We start from the raw sequence: 20,766 nt of genomic DNA, 5'->3' as shown, positions 1-20,766 counted from the left end.
TGTGAGTTGTGATTCTGTAATCAGGTGGGTTGGGCCCGCCGTGCTTATACAGATTTGTGTAATCGTTTCGTTCTCAGTACAATGACGTGCAAGCTCCCTTTTTTTCCCGAATAAAACTTATCATGTTAGTACTAGTAATTATTCGTCGATCTTGTTTCTAAACTGTTGATCAACAGAAAGAGGAGCTTTCTCCCAAGAAGGAAACACCGTCCGTCCACTCCATCCACCGTATAACGTGTCTCATTATCCGCTCACAAATTTCCATGATACGAACACATGCACGTAGTGACAAGCTGACAGCAAAGCTTGCTTGTTCCCGCAATAATACCGTGATCCGTTCCATTCCCAAATGAGTTGGCATCTCGACTGACAAGATAGCTACTCTCCCTGTTATGATATGCTAGGCCTGCCTTGTTGGATGCTTCGTCGGCATCAAATATCAGTTGAGTATTCAGCAGGTTTCTACCAGCTCTGAGCAAGAAGAGCACATGGAGAGAGATCTTAGAATACAGCATTCAGCGAGTGCGACGGCGATCTGACCGGGCATAGCATGGGTTTCTCAGGCTGGTCACAATGGGAAGGAACTTAGAAGTAACATCGCACACTCCAATACAACTTTGCTTATGTGGCACATATTTAATGAAGAGAGAGGTGCTTGTGGTAACTAGCTAAGTTACCGGAACATCACACACTTCAAGAAACAATGAGTCTATAACCTAATAAATACATCGTTGCATGACACTATATAGATGTTCCTACCCACTATGGAAGTAGTAACATAGTCTAGGAAAGTGTGTAAGTTACTAGCTTATGTTCTTGCCCATATGATCTTACCGAAGAACGTGGGTGCTCTTTCGGTGCGGCTAGCTAACCAGGTCGGCAAGACAACTTACCCGGGCATGCGTGCTCCAACTTCCAAGGACGACAACACATGCTACCCATACGGCGCAGCACGTACAGCAGTGTCTTCTAGGGATGAGATGAGGAAGAGAAGAGGCGGCCTTTGGTCAGCAGTCAGCAGTCAGCTCGCGTGATCTTCAGTGAAGCCAACTGCACGGAAGAAATCGCCATCCAGTACGATACAGTCTGTCGACACACTGCTATAGATACTGCTACTGTCAGCTTGGGCGTAGGCTGTTTGTTAGTCGCCCATCTCCAATGCTTCAGATGTATGTATGGCCACGACACCAGCCACCTCAGTTTCAGACAAACGTGAAACATGGAGCACTCAACATATTGGACCTACTCCACGGCAGGAAATCGCAAGATTACTCGACCAATTGGAACTCCCAAGTCTGTACATACTCCCTATGTATCAAAATGTAAGACGTTTTGGACACTGTCATAGTGTCAAAAACGTCTTATATTAAGTTACAGAGGTAGTAGTATTTATTTAGATGAGAAGCAGTTCGCTAGCAATATGGCATAGCTTGTTACTATTCCGAAAGCAAATAAGTATGGCACTGCTGACACAGATTGAGTGATAAGCTCATAAATAAATATCCCCTTACAACAACGGGATGGATAATGCAGATACTACCTCAAATAACATGAGACGTAACTGGTGTTCTTTTTATTGCCACAAAAAGACCTGCAAGAAGAGTTCAGCAGAGACAATACCTATGCGGTTGACTGAAACATAGAAAGAATGGCCAAATCGGCTTCTGGAGTTCACCAGTGCCCTGTTTAAATCCGGTTACTGGAGTTCACCAGCGCCCTGTTTAAATCCGGTTACTGACGAAAGAAAGAGCCACAGAAACATTGGAACAAAACATTACAGGCGGGTCGGTTCAGACCTAGCTCCATCTCCTCTTATCCTCTTCTTCATCCACTGGGGTATACCACTCTGGCCGCCCCTTTGAGCTGCTGTACCGGTAGTTCAGGAAGAGCTCTTCGTCACATACGGACCTCGTACTCACTAGCACAAGCGTCCTCAGAACCGGTGACTCCCCAGTCTGTTTACCAGGGGCTCTGGACTTGAACCAGAAGGAGCCAAACCTCTTCATTGTAACGGGCTCTTCACCACCAAACGCAATGTTCGGGATGTATGCTCTCATGTCCTTCTCTGTCAGTGGAAAATCATATGGGCAGATCATGACATTAGGAGCCGACCCTCCCGGTGGATGGTTCACGAAATGACCAAAGGCTAGTGGATTTCGCCGTTCGAGCACATCCCCAAAGTTTTCACAGCCACTCTTCTGCAGGGGCTTGTTAAGCATCCTCCACGCCCGGTCAGAGTTGCTCTCTGGGCTTTTGGGTGGCGTTGTATTGTAATCCACTGGATCTGAACCATCCCATACCTCTCTTGTTTCACCACCTAAATGCCATGGTTTCGCGTTGATTATTGTTCCGTCATATCTTGTGATAAGATAGCTGTTGCACGCATCAATTCTTGGGTATCCAGGGATATATCGATAATACGCAGGTGAGTATATAACTCCAGGGTAGATGGCTAGGACAGCACCAACATTAGCTTCTCCAGATAAGAACAGACCTTGCCCTGCATCTTTGTGAGGTATTAGTGACGGCTTGATGTCAAGGGTGTAGCCAAACTGATCCCTGAATTTGTTTGACAATTCAGTTCGAGTTAAAGGTCGAGTAGCAGGAACAGCTGCACTGCAGAGCAAATGCATCAGATGATAGCTTCATATGATTCATCGAATAAAACAACTACTAAGAACTTGATGTATGTAACTATATCTCTATGAACACAGTAGCAGCATAATTCCTGTATGTGAATGTAAGAAAGAGCTTGCAGTAACCAGTACAAAAAGAAGCATTTCAGGATATGGAGTTAGCTTGCCATCTATAGTTGAACAGTTCATAGGTCATGATGCATATGAAGCAACCGGCAAAAGATCAGTGCATATAGTTATGTGTGCTTAACCCAGAAATTCAAAGAAACCGTGAAAGTATGATGCTGGCTAAGCATGTTAAATTATGGTAAACAAAATTGAGGCATAAGTTAAGTGCACAGAAAATTGCAAATAACAAAGGGAATGTTATTCCTATCACATAAGTAAGGGCCCACGAATGTCTTTGGAACTATAACACCCTTAGCCATAATTGTAGATATTTGGGATGGAAACACGTGTATATGTTTGCTGATCATCATATTTAGGCTCTAAAGTATCTTTGGTCGCTGAAGTTAAAATAACTTATTAGGTAGTATGCATTGTGCAGCAAGACATGCTACTCAAGATATGCTTACGAGCCTAATTTGGATGATACAGGTACAAAACTGTGAATGTGTCAATGCAATGCACTTAGCTGAAACATATTACCTGGCTTGTTTGCAGCTGCAACTCCTGTGCCAACGGCCAAACTCAAGCCACTTCGTCGAGAATTATTATAAGCATCAGAAGGAGATTGTGATGGATCTTTTGTATCAGGACGAAGAATGCTATCCATTGATTTGCATATATGCTTAAGTTGATAATGAACATTTTGCTGCACTTGTTTCTGCTGGTCAGTAACAGATGCTTTGCTAGCCAATTCAATAATCTCCTCAGCGTCCTTTTCTTCAGAATGCTTTCCCAAACGATTATAGCTAAGTTGCACATGGAAAAGAATCAAGAATTTAGGAATCTAATCATATTCATACCGAGTGTTGCAAGAAAACTTGGTAATGCATTTCCAAAGAAACTAGAAATAACTAAACACATGGTTTCGAGGCTTGATCCTTCAGTTGGCGGTAAAATATGCAAAATATCTAATCACAGGGATAATAATAATATCAATACCTTGTAACATCTAAACTGTGATAATCCAATAACGACCTTAATAGACCTGTAGAGTAAACTAAGTTCCAAATGTTGATCTCAATTCTCTATTGCATATAAAGACAAAAAATGCTACAAGATATTTGCAATTTTAATGGACCTTGTAGCAATCTAATCATATTCATAGTTTCATACCGAGTGTTGCAAGCAAATTTGGTATGCATTTCCAAAGAAACTAGAAATAACCAAACACATTGTTTAGAAGCTTGATCCTCCAATCGGCGGTAACAGAATATTTTAAAACTAAAATATGCAAAATATATAATCAAAGGGATAATATCATAATAATATGGTCAATCCCTTGTAGCATCTAAACTATGAGAATCCAATAACAACCATAATAGACTTGTAGAGTAAACTAAGTCCTAAATTTTTGCATGTAGCAGAACTACCATGTTAACACATGGTTTAGAGGCTTGATCCTTCAGTCGATGGTAAAATATGCAAAATATCTAATCACAGGGATAATAATAAGATCAATATCTTGTAGCATCTAAACTATGAGAATCCAATAACAACCTTAATAGACCTGTAGAGTAAACTAAATTCCAAATGTTGATCTCACTTCTCTATTGTCTATGAAGACAAAAAAAAATGCTAGATATTTGCAATTTTGCATATAGCAGAACTACTGTGTTATCATCTGCGAAAAACAAATGAACAGGAACATGGCGATTTCTTCAGATATCCATATACCTGGTATAGAGAAATAAACGATTCACGTCAGCGTCAAACTGAAGATGCCGTGGGTCTCGAGCAAAGCTTGGACTCTTAGCAAGTGTTTTGATTGCCTGAAATGAACCAGTAAATTGATTACAGGAACAGCTGACAAAGCCATAATGCTGCCCAGAGTACTAATTGTCTGCTCATCTGAATTGGCAATACATAAGATTAGACACAGAGAAGTCATATAGAAAATGGAACACTCTAACCTAGGACTAACAAAATAAAAGACTTCTAACCTGGACAGAAAATCAACCACGATTTAGAGCATTGAGGATGCCATAAACACATTTATACAGCTATACTTCCAGATGTTTCAACACACATCATCATCTCCCTCCCACATACATTTGACTTCACTCAAATCCGCGTAGAATAAATTTAGAATCATTTCCTGTGTTCGAGGCTAATCGATGTTGGTTCTCTCGCGCACAACGGGGGCCAAGCAGATCGAGATCCGGAGATGGTTGCGAGATGCGTAGGGAAGGGGAGCGTACCTCCTGGAATTTATTGAAGAGAAACGCCATGCTGGCCCTGCGGGCGGTAGCCGCCGCCGCCGCGCCCGGTACTCCTTGGTTCGGCGGGAGGGGCAAGGCCGAACGACGGCTGCCGGAGCAGTGGTGAAGGGGAGTGAGGGTTTAGACTTCAGGAGGAGGCGATCAGTCTAGTCCTAGTAGAAAGGGTTGGGCCGAAAGCCCGTACCACATTCTCATGGGGCACCTTCGTTCTCCTTACATTTGGGCCTGATATACATCAGCATTTTTTGTGCAAAATCACTAATTAAGAAGTACTCCTTTTAAAGATCACTCTCAACTGCTCAGGTTGTGACAAGTGGTGCACTACATGTGCATCACTTGTCGCAACCTGTGACTTTCCCTTTTTTCGTACATTCATTTATTCAAAACATTTTATCTCTTAAACCGTGCGTCCAAATCTCGAAACTTTTTCACCATTGGAGTCTTCGCGTCCAGATCTTTAAAACTAGATCCGATGTTGATAAGTTTTGACGAATTTTTTCACGAAAAAACCAAACCGGAAGCACATTTTTTTCCTTTCCGAAAGTGGCACGGACGTGCCATTTTTTTCGTCTCCGAGAGGCACGGCCATGCCTCTCACGAAAACACGACCGTGGCTCTCACGGAAGCAAACCGTGCCTCGCGCGAAAGGAGAAAAATAACAAAAAACACATTTTTTTTCGTTTCCGAGAGGCGCGGTCATGCCTCTCGTAAAAGCATAACTATGCCTCTCGGGGAAGCAAAATCGTGCCTCCAGCGGAAGAAAAAAACACAAAAAAGGCATTTTTTCGTAACCGTGCCTCTCGCGGAAGAAAAAACATGCTTTTTCGTGCAAAAAAAATTGGTCCAAAAGCTAGGGAAGGCCAGTGGAAAAAAATTAAAAAAGGGAAAACCCCGTTTTAACAGCTGAAAACGCATGCCAAAAAGTAAAAAATAAAATCCAAAGGTAGCATCCAGAGCGTGACATGTGGCAGCGGCTGTGCGCTCTTAGCCCACCCCCAAGTGATCCTTGGAAGGCTTCCGAAGAAACGCTTGCCAACTACTCCCTCCGTTCCAAATTACTTTAAACTAAAACCACGACAAGTAATTTGGAACGGAGGGAGTAGTTGGTCCCTTCTTTATGTGTTTTCCACTCCCATGGCATAATTGGTGTCGCTACATTTTGGGCTTGATGTACATCAGCATTCTTTGTGTGTTTTCCACTCCCGCGACATAATTGGTGTCGTGACGGCTAATCCTATTTCACGCCCGCGGGTGTTAAGAGCAACTAATTAAGAACTACTTCTCGCAGAGTCCCCACAAGGGTCATTTTTTATGGATTGGGGGTGCGTCACTTGGCGCTCTCAGCCACAGCCACGTGTCGTGCTGGGCACTCCCTTCGGATTTTATTATTTTTATTTTTCTTACATGTTTTTGGCTTTTTATATTTTTTTCTCGGTTTTACTTAGGTTTCGAAAAAAAAAACAAATTGCATGAAAAAAACATTTTTTTCCTGTGGCTCTCGCACAAGCAAATCTGTGCCACTCAAAAAAGAAAAAAAAATCTTTTTTCCCTTCCACGGGAGGCACAGATTTTCGAAAAAGGAAAAAATGGATTATTTTTTTTACTTCTGCGAGAGGCACATATTTATTTCTCATGCAGGCATGGATTTGCTTACGTGAGAGACGCTGTTGTGCCTCTCGAAAAAGAAAAAAATAAGTTTTTTCTTCCATGAGAGACACACATTTGCTTCTCGTGAAGGCACAAATTTGCTTCTGAGAGAGGCACGGTTCTACCTTTTCGAAAAGGAAAAAAAGTGTTTCCGGTACGGTTTTTTTGTTTGATTTTTTCGTGTAAAAAAAGTTTTTCGAAACCTATCAACATGGGATCTAGTTTCGAAGATTTCGACGCGAGGGATCTAGTTTCGAGGATCTAGTTTCAAAGATTTCGAAACCTATCAACATGGGATCTAGTTTCGAAACCATTTATGTAGTACTGCAGGCAACACTATGCTCTGTATCGGAACAAACGATAGATAGTCGCGCCCTAAGGCCCTGGTTGGATTGTCGCAGAGCTATAATAATGGGGTTTGGTTTTGGGAACCTTCCATTCGATTTTGTGAAGATTTTGCGTTTTTACTATAAAATTGTATTTTTCTACTACTTTATCAGTTTTCCTTCTCAGTTTTTGTATGTTTCCTTTTCCCCTTTTATTTTTTTTCTTCTTCTTTTTCATTTTGTAAATACTCGCTGATATGTTTTAAAGATAGGTTGAACATTTCTTTAATATAATGCTCTAGAAGTCTAGATACAAGTTGAACATTTTCTAAATACTGTTGAGCATTTAGTAAATGCGCATTGAATATTTCTAAATACAGGTCAAATATTTTCTTAAACACATGGTAAATATATTTTAAATATGAGATGAAACAAAAAAATTAAAGTGTGAACATTTTTTAAATACCATGAACATTTTTAGTAATATGCAAACAAATTTTGAACATATAATGGTTTTTTAAATGCCATATACAAATACCATGAGCATTTTTAGTAATATGCAAACAAATTTTGAACATATGATGATTTTTTAAATGCCATATACAAATACCATGAACATTTTTAGTAATATGCAAACAAATTTGAGCATATAATGATTTCTTAAATGTCATATACATGTTTTAAACGTGTGGAAAAAAATTCAATGTTATGAACATTTTTAAAATTATGTTAACCTATTTTAAAATGTGATGAACATTTTTAATGCACGGTTTGAAATTTGAGGAAGTAACTTTTTCAAATATATAGATACATAGGATTTCTTAGGATATAAATAAAAGTAGGGGGGAGAGCGAAACACACCAACACAACAAACCAATGTGATCCTATTGTGTCAGCCAACTAGAGTCTGTCTTGAGATACTGACATGTCCATCGTCGATCAATGCAAAAGCTATATCTTATTATAAAGAATAGCTTGTGCTTGCCCACAATGAGATGAAAGTTGGGCTCAGGCAGGAGCGCAGCTGGAGGTGGCGCAAGGGCGCGATTGGAGGTCGTCCGATCTTGATCTGATGATCCAGATCGTGGCGGCTGTTGGTGGCGACGGGTTGGGTGGCGGAGTCGAAGGAAGGCGGAAACTAGGTGGCTGACACTGAAATCTAAGGTGGGTGGGTGGGGGGGGGGGGAGGGGGCGTTATTGTCTCCTGCAATTAAGGTTTTGGGGATGACGTGCCTTATATGGGAAATGTCCTTTTGGGTTAGGTTTAGGGAGATTTAGGTGGTTTGTGAGGATGAGTGATGGAAGTGCGGGGACCATTTAACAAGTTTTATTTGTGAAATTTTATTCAATTGATCATCCGCCTATAGAGTCTCCATATTCAATCGCTGGGCACAGCATTCTGAATAGAATGGAATTTTAAGTGTAGCCTTTCTATAATATTACAAGGCCATATGAATTATTTCAACTCATTCGGAGGTCGTTTGACATTTATTTAGAAAATATTTGCATTTATCGGATAAATGGTGGTTGGATTGGGGACGGTAGCTAGGGTTGTGCTAAAATTGGACAACAATTTGGATAGCTCTCAAATGTCACAAAAATAGTGTGTCCAAAATTTGGGGGTGAGTCTCTCACAAGAACATCGAAAGAAGTTATTCACCATTTGACAATATGACGAAATGAAACTTTCAAATTAATTATTTGATTAATGCAATACGACTTATGAGATACACACGGTCAGAAACAATATAATAGGCAAATAATAGCTAGGGTATTATTCCTGCGGTGGTACACACACATTCTCTCCCTATTGGCCTTAATTTGTTTTTCCTATTGAGTCAACCCTTCTTTTTATAAAGGACTAAGATATACCATAATAGTTTAACAGAAGTACAAAGCGCCTCAAAACGTAATAAAAATTTACATCAAGGTCTCTAGACCACGGAACAACCAGTGTCGCCATCAGAACGAGCCGCCAACGCCCCTCTGTCGTTGCTCCCATATGAGAGCCGCCCAACCTTGTCGATGACAGTCGGGAAGTTTTCATGCACATGCCCTTGAGAAGTAACACCCCGCAGCCACGGTCTTCGTTGCTGAATCCTTAAATCGATCTCAAGAATCTTACATCAAAGTTCGTCATTGTGTACGACGAGAAACCCTAACATTGCCACCCCGAGGAAGGCAAGAACTTGCGCAGTAGCGCATTTTAATCCGTCCCGAAGAACAAATGATCGAAGCCCAAAAGACCGACTCGAAAAAAAAGCAGAGCACCACCCGCGGGCTAAAACCGTAACATAGTATCTACTAGCTGAAGTGGAGGCACCAAGATTCCCTCCGCCAGTGGCCACCACAGCAGCAGCAGACAGAGGAAGGCTTTGTCCAATTGCCTGGCGAGTGGGGAAAGAAAGGCGTGGTCCCTATCCCGTCAACCTGACGTGTTCTTGATTCCTCACAGCTTATTCTAATGCGAGCAGCGGTGTAGCTTTAGCTAGTCAGATTCCAGCAATAATTTGGCTATGGCTCTCTTGTGGTTGCTGATTCTGCACCAAGCTATCAGGAGCACATAAAGTATCCATTTTCCACAGCCACTCGCCGTTCTGCTGAATTGTTCAGGCCACCATGAGGCGAAATAGTATCTTGCTTGTGTGCTTTAGTCTACGCCCCTACGATGGTCTCAAGGAAATATTGCCCGTCCATGGTTGTTGATTTCATACACCATTGTTCCCTCGAAAAGGAAAGAACCAGCCCTACGAGGATTCCAGGTATTTCTTTATCCTGGCCTCGGTCTCTGAATTCATGAGATTTCTAAGCAAGTATCCTTGTTTCTGAGATTGATTCGAAATGTCCGACGACTTTTCAGGATACCGCAGGTACCAGCTCCGCTTCCGATCCAAGATATAAAAGAAAATTCAGCGAAAGCAGGAGCTGTGAAGCTACCCTGGCGGAAGAATCGACTGAAAGGTTGGTCTATTCCATTTCCCCAAAGTGATTACGTCTGCTTTATGCTCTTCTCCTTTGTTAATTTGGATCCAAGTCCTGCTCCCATGATTGGAGATCGCCATACATACATGGATCACACTGATAACGTTTGCTCGCAATTGATTCTTTCAGCGGCAGGGTGAAGGAAGGATCCACTGCCGGGGAAAGATGCGGCCTTACTTTGATCCCGAGTATGAGAACTTCAATCAGCGCATCAACCCTCCTCGGTCGGTCTCTAATGTATTCTCTAATTAAGCTGCAGAACTTGGTCGATTTTGCTCATCATCCGGTTTATGTGTCATCACTCGCTGGAAATCCTACTAATTTCTGCTCTTGACACGGTGAACACCTTGCAGGGTCTGCATCGACAACAACACATGCCGCGACTGCACCCTAGTGAAGGTAAGGATCATCTGAATTCATCCTGTACAGAGACAAGAGACAGGGAGAGAACATTTCACTCGCTGGGATCATTTCAAAATCCAAATTTGTGCACGCAACTTTATCTGCCTTGTGATGGTTTTAGGTGGACAGTATGAACAAGAATGGCATTCTGCTGGAGGTGGTGCAGGTCCTGAGCGATCTTGACCTCACCATCTTGAAAGCTTACATCACCTCGGATGGCGGATGGTTCATGGACGGTAAGACGCCCTGTGCTATGCAATAGTAGTATTCATTTCCACAGAGCATCATTACTCCAACTTAAACTGTTACACGGCCTTGCCATTTGAGCTGTATATTGCGACTAAACGATGCAGTGTTCCATGTGCTGGATAAGCAAGGGCAGAAGGTGACCGATGAGAAGACCATTCAGCACATCGAGAAGGTTTGCAAATTCCAGTCACCATCCGTTTTAACTCTTAATAATTTGAGACATTCGATTGATTTGGGATCTCTGTTAATTAGTTTTCCATGAAGAAGCTGAGATTATTACTCTGAAACTGAGTGGGAGCTGAATAGCTGAATTATTGTTGTTTGTGGACAGGCCTTAGGTCCGGGCAGCAACATACCGGGCGCGACGAAGGGCAGCAATTCGCCTGGGAGATCAGTCGGGATGCACTCGATCGGCGACCACACCGCCATCGAGCTCAAGGGGCCCGACAGAACCGGCCTTCTCTCCGAGATCTTTGCCGTCCTGGCGGAGCTCCAGTGCAACGTCATGGCGGCCGAGGTGTGGACGCACAGGACGAGGGTGGCCTGCGTGGTGTACGTCAACGACGTGTCCTCGGGGCAGGCCATCGAGGACGCGTGCCGCCTGGCCGGGATCGAGGAGCGGCTGCGGCACGTGCTCCGCGGGCACGGCGGCGGAGACGACGACGACGGCGACGGCCGGGGAGCGCACACCAACTTCTCCGCCGGCTCCACCCACGTGGACCGCCGGCTGCACCAGCTGATGCACGCCGACATGGACCTGGGCGGCGACGGTGCGCCGCAGGGCCGTCCCGCCGCCGACGACGGCACGGCGGTGACCGTGGAGCACTGCGAGGAGAAGGACTACTCGGTGGTGAACGTGAGGTGCCGGGACCGGCCCAAGCTGCTGTTCGACATCGTCTGCACGCTGACGGACATGCAGTACGTCGTCTTCCACGCCGCCGTCACCTCCGAAGGCATCTACGGCATCCAGGAGCTGTACATTCGTCGCAAGGACGGCCGCACGCTGCTGAAGGACGAGGCAGAGAAGGTGACCAAGTGCCTCGAAGCGGCGATCTCCAGAAGAGTGTCCGAGGTGGGTGGTACAAGCAACAGAACTCGGTTCAGTTCTCTGGTCGACGGTGCGCTGCTTCTGACTGACATCGGCACGGGTTTACAATGCAGGGATTCACGCTTGAGCTCTGCGGCAGGGACAGGGTGGGGCTGCTGTCGGACGTGACGAGGGTGCTCCGGGAGCACGGCCTGACGGTGACGAGGGCCGACGTGACGACGGTGGGGGAGCAGGCCGTGAACGTCTTCTACGTGCGCGACGCGTCGGGGCAGCCGGTGGACATGAAGACCATCGAGGGCCTCCGGGGACAGGTCGGCCAGACCGTCATGCTCAACGTCAAGAAGGTGCCCGCTGACAAGGCGCCGGAGCGGACTGCTGGCAGCATGGCCAAGACCAGCTTCTTCTCCTTCGGCGGCCTCTTCGCCAAACTCGGAGCATAATCTCCGTTGTGCAAATTGTTGTAAAATGGCCCCAACTAGAGTAGTCAGTATGGCAGCTCTTGGTGGAGTACCTTTTTCCAACAAGTTTCCCCATTTTCCTCGATTTTTTCGAGCACCCGATGATCTTTCGAAGAGAGAGATAAAGGAATCTTTGCCCAAGAGGGAGAAAAGAGGTGCGATGATGATGCCTATATTTTTCTCAACCTCGCGTATTTTTGTTCTAAATTTTTTTTGCGTATTTTTCTTCTATTTTTGGTACTTTCTACTTTTTCTTTATTTCCTCGTCATTTTTTGTGGAACATAAGGGCATCTGAGCAATTTTAACATTTAGGGGTCATTTGGTAAGTTTTCATAGTCTCTGTGGACCTCCTCATGGCCTGCCACTTTTTCGGCAAGTATTATCGCTCAAATGTATTGTGTTATGTCAGCCATATTAGAAGACCTTGACAATTTGATGGGGATACCACACAAGACCAAGAAAAATATCTACTCTTCCATTTGGAAGAAGAGAAGTACAAGAGCAAAATCATTATTCAACCAAACAAAACTGATGGTACCTCTAAGGAGGAAGGGGAAAGTATGCTAACTATCTCCCACATCTCTTTGGAGTTTATGGAAGACTTGAGGAGGTAAATTTGTGTATTGAGCTTATTGTAAAAGGCAGAGCACACCGAAATGTCAAAATTCCAGCAAATGCATGTGTCTTATTAGTAGAATTTCAGAACATACTTCGAAAGCCACAAGGCATGCCATCGATGAAAGAAATTCAACATAGAATTGACTTAACTTCATGAGCAAGTGTTTTCTAATCTTCCTCACTACCGAATGAGTACAAAAGATCATTTGAGAAACTAAAGGATTTTTGTTGTTGTAAAAAGGCACATTTGAGAAAATATTAGCCCATATGTTGTACCACCCCTGCTCACGCCAAAGAAAGATGGATTTTGTTGCTTATGTGTGCATAGTAGAGCCATCAACAAGATCACCATAAGGTACAGATTTCCTATTCCCCGCCTGGAGATATGTTGAATCAGCTTAGTGGGGCAAGAGCGTTCACCAAGCTAGAGTTAAGAAGCAAATATCACCAAATTTGCATCAAACCAGGAGATGAACGAAAAACCACCGTCAAGACAAAGGAAGGGTTGTTTGAATAGATGATCAAGCCATTTGGACTCTTGAACACATTTATGCACTTGATGAATCAAGTTCTTCGGCCCTTCTTAGCCACTTTATTGTGGTTTATTTTGATGACATCTTGATCTGTAGCAAAGATGAGGGCGGACCCTTTGATCATATTTGAGGGTGCTAGGAGTTCTACAGAAAATGAGCTCTACATCAACTCGAAGAAATGAGTTTTCATGCAAAGGCAACTTCTTTTTCTAGGACTTTCCATAACACATGAGGGCGTTCATGTTGGTGATCCTAAGGTTGAAGCAACCAGAGAATGGCCAACTCCAAAGACCATTTCTGAGGTAAGAAGTTCCCATGGTCTTGCAACTTTCTGCATGAGATTTGTGAAGAATTTCAGTGCTGCCATGACACCAATTCCCAAGTGTTTGAAGAAAGAAAGGTCCCAATGGACAGAAGCGGTTGAAACTTGTTTCAATGAGATCAAGAAAAATTATCACAAGCACGTGTCTTGGTGCTACCCGATTTCAAAAAAGACTACTGAGTCGGAGTCTGATCCAAGTGGAGTAGGCATTGAAGCTATTCTATATATAAAAAAGGAAGCCCATTATTTTCCTGAATGAGAAGTTAAGTGAAGCTAGGCAGAAGTAGAGTACCTACCCGCATGTATACCGTTTTTCGGGCTTTCAAAACTTTGGAATTATATTTGCCACCTAAAGAGTTCAATGTTAGTGACCATCAATCCTTGAAGCATTTTAGAAAGCATATTGATCGCATGCTAGCAGGATGGGCAACATATCTAAACAGGTTTAACTATCTCATTGTGAATAAATCTGGAGCAACCAATCGAGTAGCCGATGCTTTTAATCGTCATGCATTTCTCTTGGCTTCTATAAAAGTGATCATTTGTGCACCCCAAGAAGTTACCTACGTGACAAACTGATTAGTTAGCTCCATTCAAGTGATCTTAGTGGTCATGTTGGACGTAAAAAGACTATCGCTACTTGGAGGAGCATTATTATTGACGACAACTAAATAGAAATGATGGAATATTTGTTCAACGATATGTCAAATTGCAAAGGGCGGGTCTATAACGCAGGGTTATACACACCTTTGCTTGTTCCTGTTGCCCAGTGGAGGGATGTCTCTATGAACTTTGCCTTGGATTTGCAAAGAACACGACAAGGGAGTGATGTTGTGTTTGTTGTCGTGGACAAATTTTCTAATGCCTCATTTCATTCCATTCCGCAAAACAACGAATGCTCATCATTTGGCAAAAGGTGACTAGACTCAATGAAATTAAACATACTTCCACTCTAGTTAGTATTTGTTTGTCTTCTTAGTTTTAGCTAATGTTTTCTGGGGTGGTCTAGCTATAAGTAGAAGTTAAGATGTAAAGGCATAACCAAAGCCTACAAATAAAGGTCCACACAACATCTACAACCGGACCCTCATACATGCCCCAAACATTCGGGTGGGCTGCCCGGTCACCGTTCGGATGAAAAAACGCCACCCAAACGGGCTCCATATCCAGCCCAAACGATCAGACTGATCGACACTCCCCATACCCGACCCATATCCGGGGCGATATAGGGATGCCCGGACGCGGGCGCCACATCGGGTCGGCCCACTAGGGCCCGCACTACCCCCATCGATGCCCCCACAAATACCCCACCACATTGGACAAACCCTAGTCAAACCCTCACTTTCTTAGTCTGCACTTGTCTTCTCCGCTTCCTCCCAAATCCTTCGCTTCCTCTCCGGCATGGCCAACTCCGGTCAGGACTCCGACAACGAGCCGATCCCATGGACTAGGACGGTCTTGTGAAGGAGGAGGACGATAGATCTAGCAGTGCGCCGGACAAGGAGGAGCTCACGCTTCGCATAGCCATCTAACGTTCGCGTGTGGACACCGGTGAGAGCTCGAGCTCCGTCGCGAGCTCCTCTACCTCCCGTCGACGGAATGCAGGTCACGGTTGACCATCCCCTCCGCGCCACTCCAGATCTAAACCGCGGGCGTATCCCCATCCCCTCCGACGCCATCACCGCCCGGGCAGCTGTGGATGCTCGTGCCCGTGACTCCCGTGCGGATGCGCATGCCGGATTCGAAGGCGACCGACGCGAGTGGCAGTGGGCAATGGTCACGGCGGAGCCCGGTTCTTCACGCCGGCGGGCGCGCTCCGTCCCCGTCGACCCGGATGAGGCGCTCCTCTGTGAGGTCATACAGACATCGCATACCACGACGAGTCCGACGCGCGGTGCCTCTGTCGCAAGAACGCGAAGGCGCTCCTCCTCGGGCTCGAGGCGTCGAGCGCCTCGCACGGGAGAAGGGGACCCCGCCGCCAAGGCCATCTGCCACGCGAAGGAGCAGTAGTGCCTCCTCCGCCACCTCTCCGGCTATATTTTGCTTGCATCGAAGAGTGGCACCACCACGGATGATGATGACGACTCCTTACCCACCCACCACCGACGCGTAAACGGAGGAGATGGGCCGCCGCGCACCGACCGCAATGGCAAAGGCCCAGCCAAATGGTGAACTCCAGCCGCTCGCCTATCCATGTTTTATTTTTCTTTTAGGTTGAATCTGAACTATCTCGACCCTTTAGGATGAACTAATTGCATGTCGATGTCCGAATTGCTTAAGTTTTTATGCTATCTCTATGATCTTCGTAGACTGCATGGCTTTATATGAAATGAAATAGGGTATCCGAATTGGGGGTTTATGATTGTGAATAGGGCAAATTGGCTACTGCCTGAGCACTGCCAACAGACACGTCCGCGGACGTATAGGTGATCGTGGTTCTAGATGCTCTCTAAGCCCTATAAATAAAGGTCCTTGCCTAGTTTAAAAACCACACCATGTACCCCATTGCCTATAATATAATAAAACTTTTATTTCTTATCTAAAATCTTGAACTAGACCTTGTGCTTTGAGAGTTTTGGATTGAACTTACATATCAGTCTATATTCGCTTATAGAGCGATATCTAGCGCATCGCGTTGAATTAGTTAACCTCCAAAAATTAAAAAAAAAAGGCTCAAGGTGTAGTGCCGACCAAAATCCGTCTGTTTCCCTGACATTCCTCTGCTTCGTGTGTTTCAGTTGCTGTGTGTTTCTGTTAACATGTTCGTTTTTTTTACGGTATTAACCTGTTCTTTGATTTGCTTGCAGAAGCTTGTGTGAGAATATGAGTTCCCAGCCATGCCCACCATGAAATGAGAGCGGCAACAACCATCATCAATGAAGATATACTGCCAACTGCCTATTTTGAATAAGAAAAATATAATAGAATAGCATGGTTCAACAAACAGCGCTGAGAAATACTACCTCCGTCTCAAAATGTCTGGCCTACAAAAACGTCTTACATTTTGAGACGGAAGTAGCACCTCACTTCCCAAGAGAGCAAACGTCCAGAATGCATATTCTACCATATCCAAATTCATCAAAAAGAGCAATTCAAATAACGGAAGCTGCACTTTGCAAGTATATCACTACCAACAGGCAAAATCACAACGTGACATGGTGCCTAACAGTTGAGTGGCTGCACAGGCGTTACTCTTCAGAACGCTGTTCTAGGTAGTATAATGTTATCGACAACACATTCCAGTAGACAGTTAATATACTGCAAACTGCCTGTGTTGAACAATAAAAATAAATAATAGAATACCATGGTTTGACAAACAGAGCTGAGATATATCTCACTTTCCAAGCGAGCAAACATCCAGAATGCATATTCCACTATATCCAATTCAGCAAAAAGAGCAACTCAAATTACGAAAGCTGTACTTTGCAAGAACACATCACTCTGCCTACAGGCAAAATCACAACATAACAGGGTGCCTAACAGTTGGGTGGCTGCACAGGCATCACTCTTTAGAACGCTGTTTCTAGGTATGGAACTTGGTCTGGTTCATAGGTATATACTGCAAGTCTACAACACATTCTGGATGTTTGCTACGGCTGAAGCGCCGGATGAATCACATAGCTTGTATCTGAACCAACTCAACACCACAAGCTTGTCTCTAAAACGTCTTATATTTGTTTACAGAGGGAGAAGAATTCTACCTCCAAATTGTATAGCTTAATGCTTGACCAAATATTGACACTTCCAAGACATGCTAAACCATCCAGTCATCTCTAAACACTAAGCTCCTAATAACAGTGCAAGTAAGTAACTCTACATAAACTACACTTCTGCTAATGCCTCTTGGCTTGAGTGTCTGGAAATTAACCTTATACTCCCTCCGTCCCACAATATAAGATCGTTTTTCAAGCTCGAAAAACGATCTTATATTGTGGGACGGAGGGAGTAGTGAGTAAGAACATTGGACAACGCCATAGTGATGGTGTATGCTGGTTAGCCTAAAAGGACAGGAAAAGAATGACAACTGAAGCATCTCTAAGTACATCATATACTGCATATAAAGAAAACATCGTCATAAAACTATTGGCTGTTGACACAAAGCAAAGAAAATCCTATGCATAAAAAAGAACAACATGTTTTTGATGCTGTAACCTGAAATTGATCGTATAACGGACATTCAACACACTATCAATTTATCAGTACCAAAGGAATGAAATCCCTTTTACGAGTTGCAATAATATCAGCAATAGCTCAGTTCAGGCAATTGAAACAACAGGGAGAAGATACCAAGTTGACCTGTTGTATTAGGAATCATCAAAACTTAGATCTAACAACAAACAACATAGCCACCGGACTCAGGAAAAGGTTTCACCTTCGTGGCCACCCCTCATACAGCGGAGGGCTCCTCCATATCCCTGTCCCTGCCACGGCCGTTGGCGCCGGCGCCCCCACCGTGGTGAGGCGGGTCAACGGCACTGAGGCCCTCAGGCATGAGGGAGGCCGGGCGGTTCTCGATGACCTCGTCTATAAGCCCCCATTCGCGCGCCTCCTCGGGGTCCATGAAAAGGTCACGCTCCATGCACTGCTCGATCTTGTCGATGTTCTGGCCCGTGTGCTTGGCGTAGATCTTGTTGAGGCGGTCGCGCAGCTTGAGGATCTCCTTGGCCTGGATGGCGATGTCGGTGGCCTGGCCCTGGGCCCCGCCGGAGGGCTGGTGGATCATGACCCTGGCGTTGGGCAGCGCCCGCCTCTCCCCGCGCGCGCCGGCGGCGAGGAGGAGGGAGCCCATGGAGGCGGCCTGGCCGATGCAGATGGTGTTGACGGGGCAGCGGATGTACTGCATGGTGTCGTAGATGGCGAGCCCGGCGGTGACGACGCCCCCGGGGGAGTTGATGTAGAGGCTGATGGGCTTGAGCGGGTTCTCGGACTCGAGGAAGAGCAGCTGCGCGACGACGAGCGAGGCCGTCTCGTCGGCGATGGGCCCGTGGATGCAGACGATCCGCTCCTTGAGCAGGCGGGAGAAGATGTCGTAGGCGCGCTCCCCGCGGGAGGTGGTCTCGACGACCATGGGCACGAGGCCGTACTCGCGGACGGAGGAGTAGCCCTCCGGCTCCGGCGGCTGGTAGGGCGCGGAGGAGAAGAAGGCCCGCGGCGGGGCGGCGACGGCGAGCCGGCGCGGCGCGGGCCCGAACGGGCCCGGGCTGGCCGAGTTGGGCCTGGACCTGGGCCTCGGCGCGAAGGCGGGCAGCGGGGAGGCGCCGGCTAGGTTGGCGACGGCGGAGGGCGTCATGGCTGCTGCTGCTGGTCCTGGGGGTGCGGATTTGTGGTCGGATGTGAGGCGGAAATAGCAAGGGAGGACTTATACCAAGGAAGGGGAACGGGGGAAGGGGTGAGGGAGGAGAGTGTGAAACGGAGGAAACGGATAGGGCGAGACGAGACGTCGAGACGGTGGTTGCGCTTCGATCCGCCGGATCGGATCTTTTCTTTTCTCCTCTTCTCTTCTCTTCTCTCCTCTCCTCTCCGGGGTGAGGTGGAGTGGGGGATCGGTGTTCCTCTCCCTGCCTTTGCCTTGTTGCTTCTCCGTCTGAGCTTTCGCTTCTTTTCCAAGAAAGAATTTATTTTTTTCTGAGACAAAGAACGTCTGGGCTTTCGCTTGTTTTCCAGGAAATAAGTTGATATTTTTTCGAGACAAAGAAGAATTCAATTTAGCCCACAGTAGTGGGAGAGTTCTAGCTGGGTTCTCTACCATGCTAGTGATTTCGTTTTTGTTTTGTTGCTGTGTGCGCACTGCTTCCTCGGTAATGAGATGGGCTTCGCCGTTTTTCTGCACAGGTAGACGAGCACACGCCAAGGGCGTAACGAGTGGCGAAGCAACCATTCTAGTCCGTTCAAACTGCATCCCGATACGTGTCTCGATCTCTCACGCCACGACCATTACCTCGACGACCGCATCGTCCAGCGGCTGCGGCAGGGCCAGGTCGGCCGAGGGAAGCAGCGCCTCGCGCCGTGGAAGCCGCGGTGGCGGCTGTGCGGCGTGCACGTAGTCAGGTACGCGTGAGTGGCTCATGTGCGGAGGAACGCTCCATTGGCAGTTGTCTAGGAGTACGTTTTTTTAACAGTACAAACGCAAGCGCACATACAGACGTGCATATACTCACCCCTATGAACACGCACACACATATCCTACCCTCATGAGCACCTCCGAGAAAGTGAACCATCATATCATCTTGAGATTTACGAAGTCGCTATAGGCGTCTCGTCGTCGAAGGGAACGTCTCCTCCCACTAAAAGCGCATCGCCGAAATCCTGAAATAAATCCATGAATAATGCGAGCACCAGGACTTGAACCCTGATAAACTGGGGATATCACTGTCCCTCTAGCCACGCAACCACATGAGTACGTTTTTCTGCGATCGTTTATATGCATGATTGTTATGGTAGAAAGAAAGAAAGAAGCACAAACATTTGTGCTTCTTTCTTTCTACTACAGGCCTCCTTTGTTTATAGAAACTAGCACATATGCCCGTGTGTTGCAACGGGAGTGAAAATTAGCATGTTCACCAGTGTGGCATGATAGCATCCAGAAGGTATCACACGTCAGGGAGATGCACATCAAGCTCTAAAAGAAATGCATATCAGTCAGGCATTAATCATGCAACAACCCTTAACACGGGTACCAAGGATCAATTAATTCTCCTTATAATCCTACCATCTACACTTAGTTAGCTTTACACCTCCACACATCCAACTTGTAGCACACTGATTGACCTCGCTACGACACGTGTCTGACTTGTAGCAGTGGCAGTCATCTTTGTTGTGTCCATGTGGTCAGCTTTGCAACGTTGTCCGTATGACTTGTTGTCTTGGCATCATTTATGTAACTGGTTTTGCAGCACAATGGTCCAACTTCTCAATAGAAAAATAATAGCGACGATTGGTGTTACATTGGTGTGCTTTCGGATGTAGCAAGCAATAGGCCTTCCAACATTGTGTTCAGCTTTGATGAGCAACATCAGTGGGCCTAAAACCGTTGTGTGCGCCATTCGCAGCAACAATGCTCGATCAAAAGTTGCATGTAGATTAACCATGTATTTTTATTCAAAAAAGTAAAATTTAATAGCGGCAAAAACACCGAGAAATAGAAACATTCCCTTGCA

At 45.5% G+C, this 20,766-nt stretch overlaps 3 protein-coding genes across 4 annotated transcripts; 1 reads left to right on the top strand and 2 right to left on the bottom strand.

Annotated features, from left to right (window-relative positions):
* Positions 1–1,413: 1,413 nt before the first annotated feature.
* Positions 1,414–5,218, bottom strand: LOC109754379 (uncharacterized). Its single transcript, XM_020313288.4, has 4 exons — positions 5,003–5,218; positions 4,479–4,573; positions 3,285–3,550; positions 1,414–2,611 (listed from the first exon to the last, which is right to left on the bottom strand). The coding sequence occupies exons 1-4, from the start codon at positions 5,030–5,032 to the stop codon at positions 1,797–1,799; spliced, it is 1,206 nt and encodes a 401-aa protein (XP_020168877.1). The 5' UTR covers positions 5,033–5,218; the 3' UTR covers positions 1,414–1,796.
* A 4,011-nt stretch (positions 5,219–9,229) lies between these two features.
* Positions 9,230–12,320, top strand: LOC109754370 (ACT domain-containing protein ACR3). 2 transcript variants are annotated; one of them, XM_020313278.4, is made up of 8 exons: positions 9,230–9,758; positions 9,857–9,957; positions 10,108–10,202; positions 10,332–10,377; positions 10,502–10,616; positions 10,734–10,801; positions 10,961–11,701; positions 11,791–12,320. In XM_020313278.4, the coding sequence occupies exons 3-8, from the start codon at positions 10,144–10,146 to the stop codon at positions 12,115–12,117; spliced, it is 1,356 nt and encodes a 451-aa protein (XP_020168867.1). In that variant the 5' UTR covers positions 9,230–9,758; positions 9,857–9,957; positions 10,108–10,143; the 3' UTR covers positions 12,118–12,320. The 2 variants fall into 2 exon arrangements, with proteins under 2 accessions (XP_020168867.1, XP_020168868.1); XM_020313279.4 differs by having other exon boundaries at positions 9,333–9,758; positions 10,108–10,215.
* A 5,481-nt stretch (positions 12,321–17,801) lies between these two features.
* On the bottom strand, positions 17,802–19,318 carry LOC109754380 (uncharacterized). The gene has a single exon (XM_020313289.4). It carries the CDS (start codon positions 18,897–18,899, stop codon positions 17,997–17,999), a length of 903 nt encoding a protein of 300 aa, XP_020168878.1. The 5' UTR covers positions 18,900–19,318; the 3' UTR covers positions 17,802–17,996.
* Between the last annotated feature and the right edge of the window lie 1,448 nt (positions 19,319–20,766).

This window comes from Aegilops tauschii, chromosome 6, assembly GCF_002575655.3.
Source record: "Aegilops tauschii subsp. strangulata cultivar AL8/78 chromosome 6, Aet v6.0, whole genome shotgun sequence".
NCBI classification, from domain to species: domain Eukaryota; kingdom Viridiplantae; phylum Streptophyta; class Magnoliopsida; order Poales; family Poaceae; genus Aegilops; species Aegilops tauschii.
The sequence above is the reverse complement of the archived record's forward strand: the minus strand, read 5'-3'. Positions and strand labels throughout refer to the sequence as shown.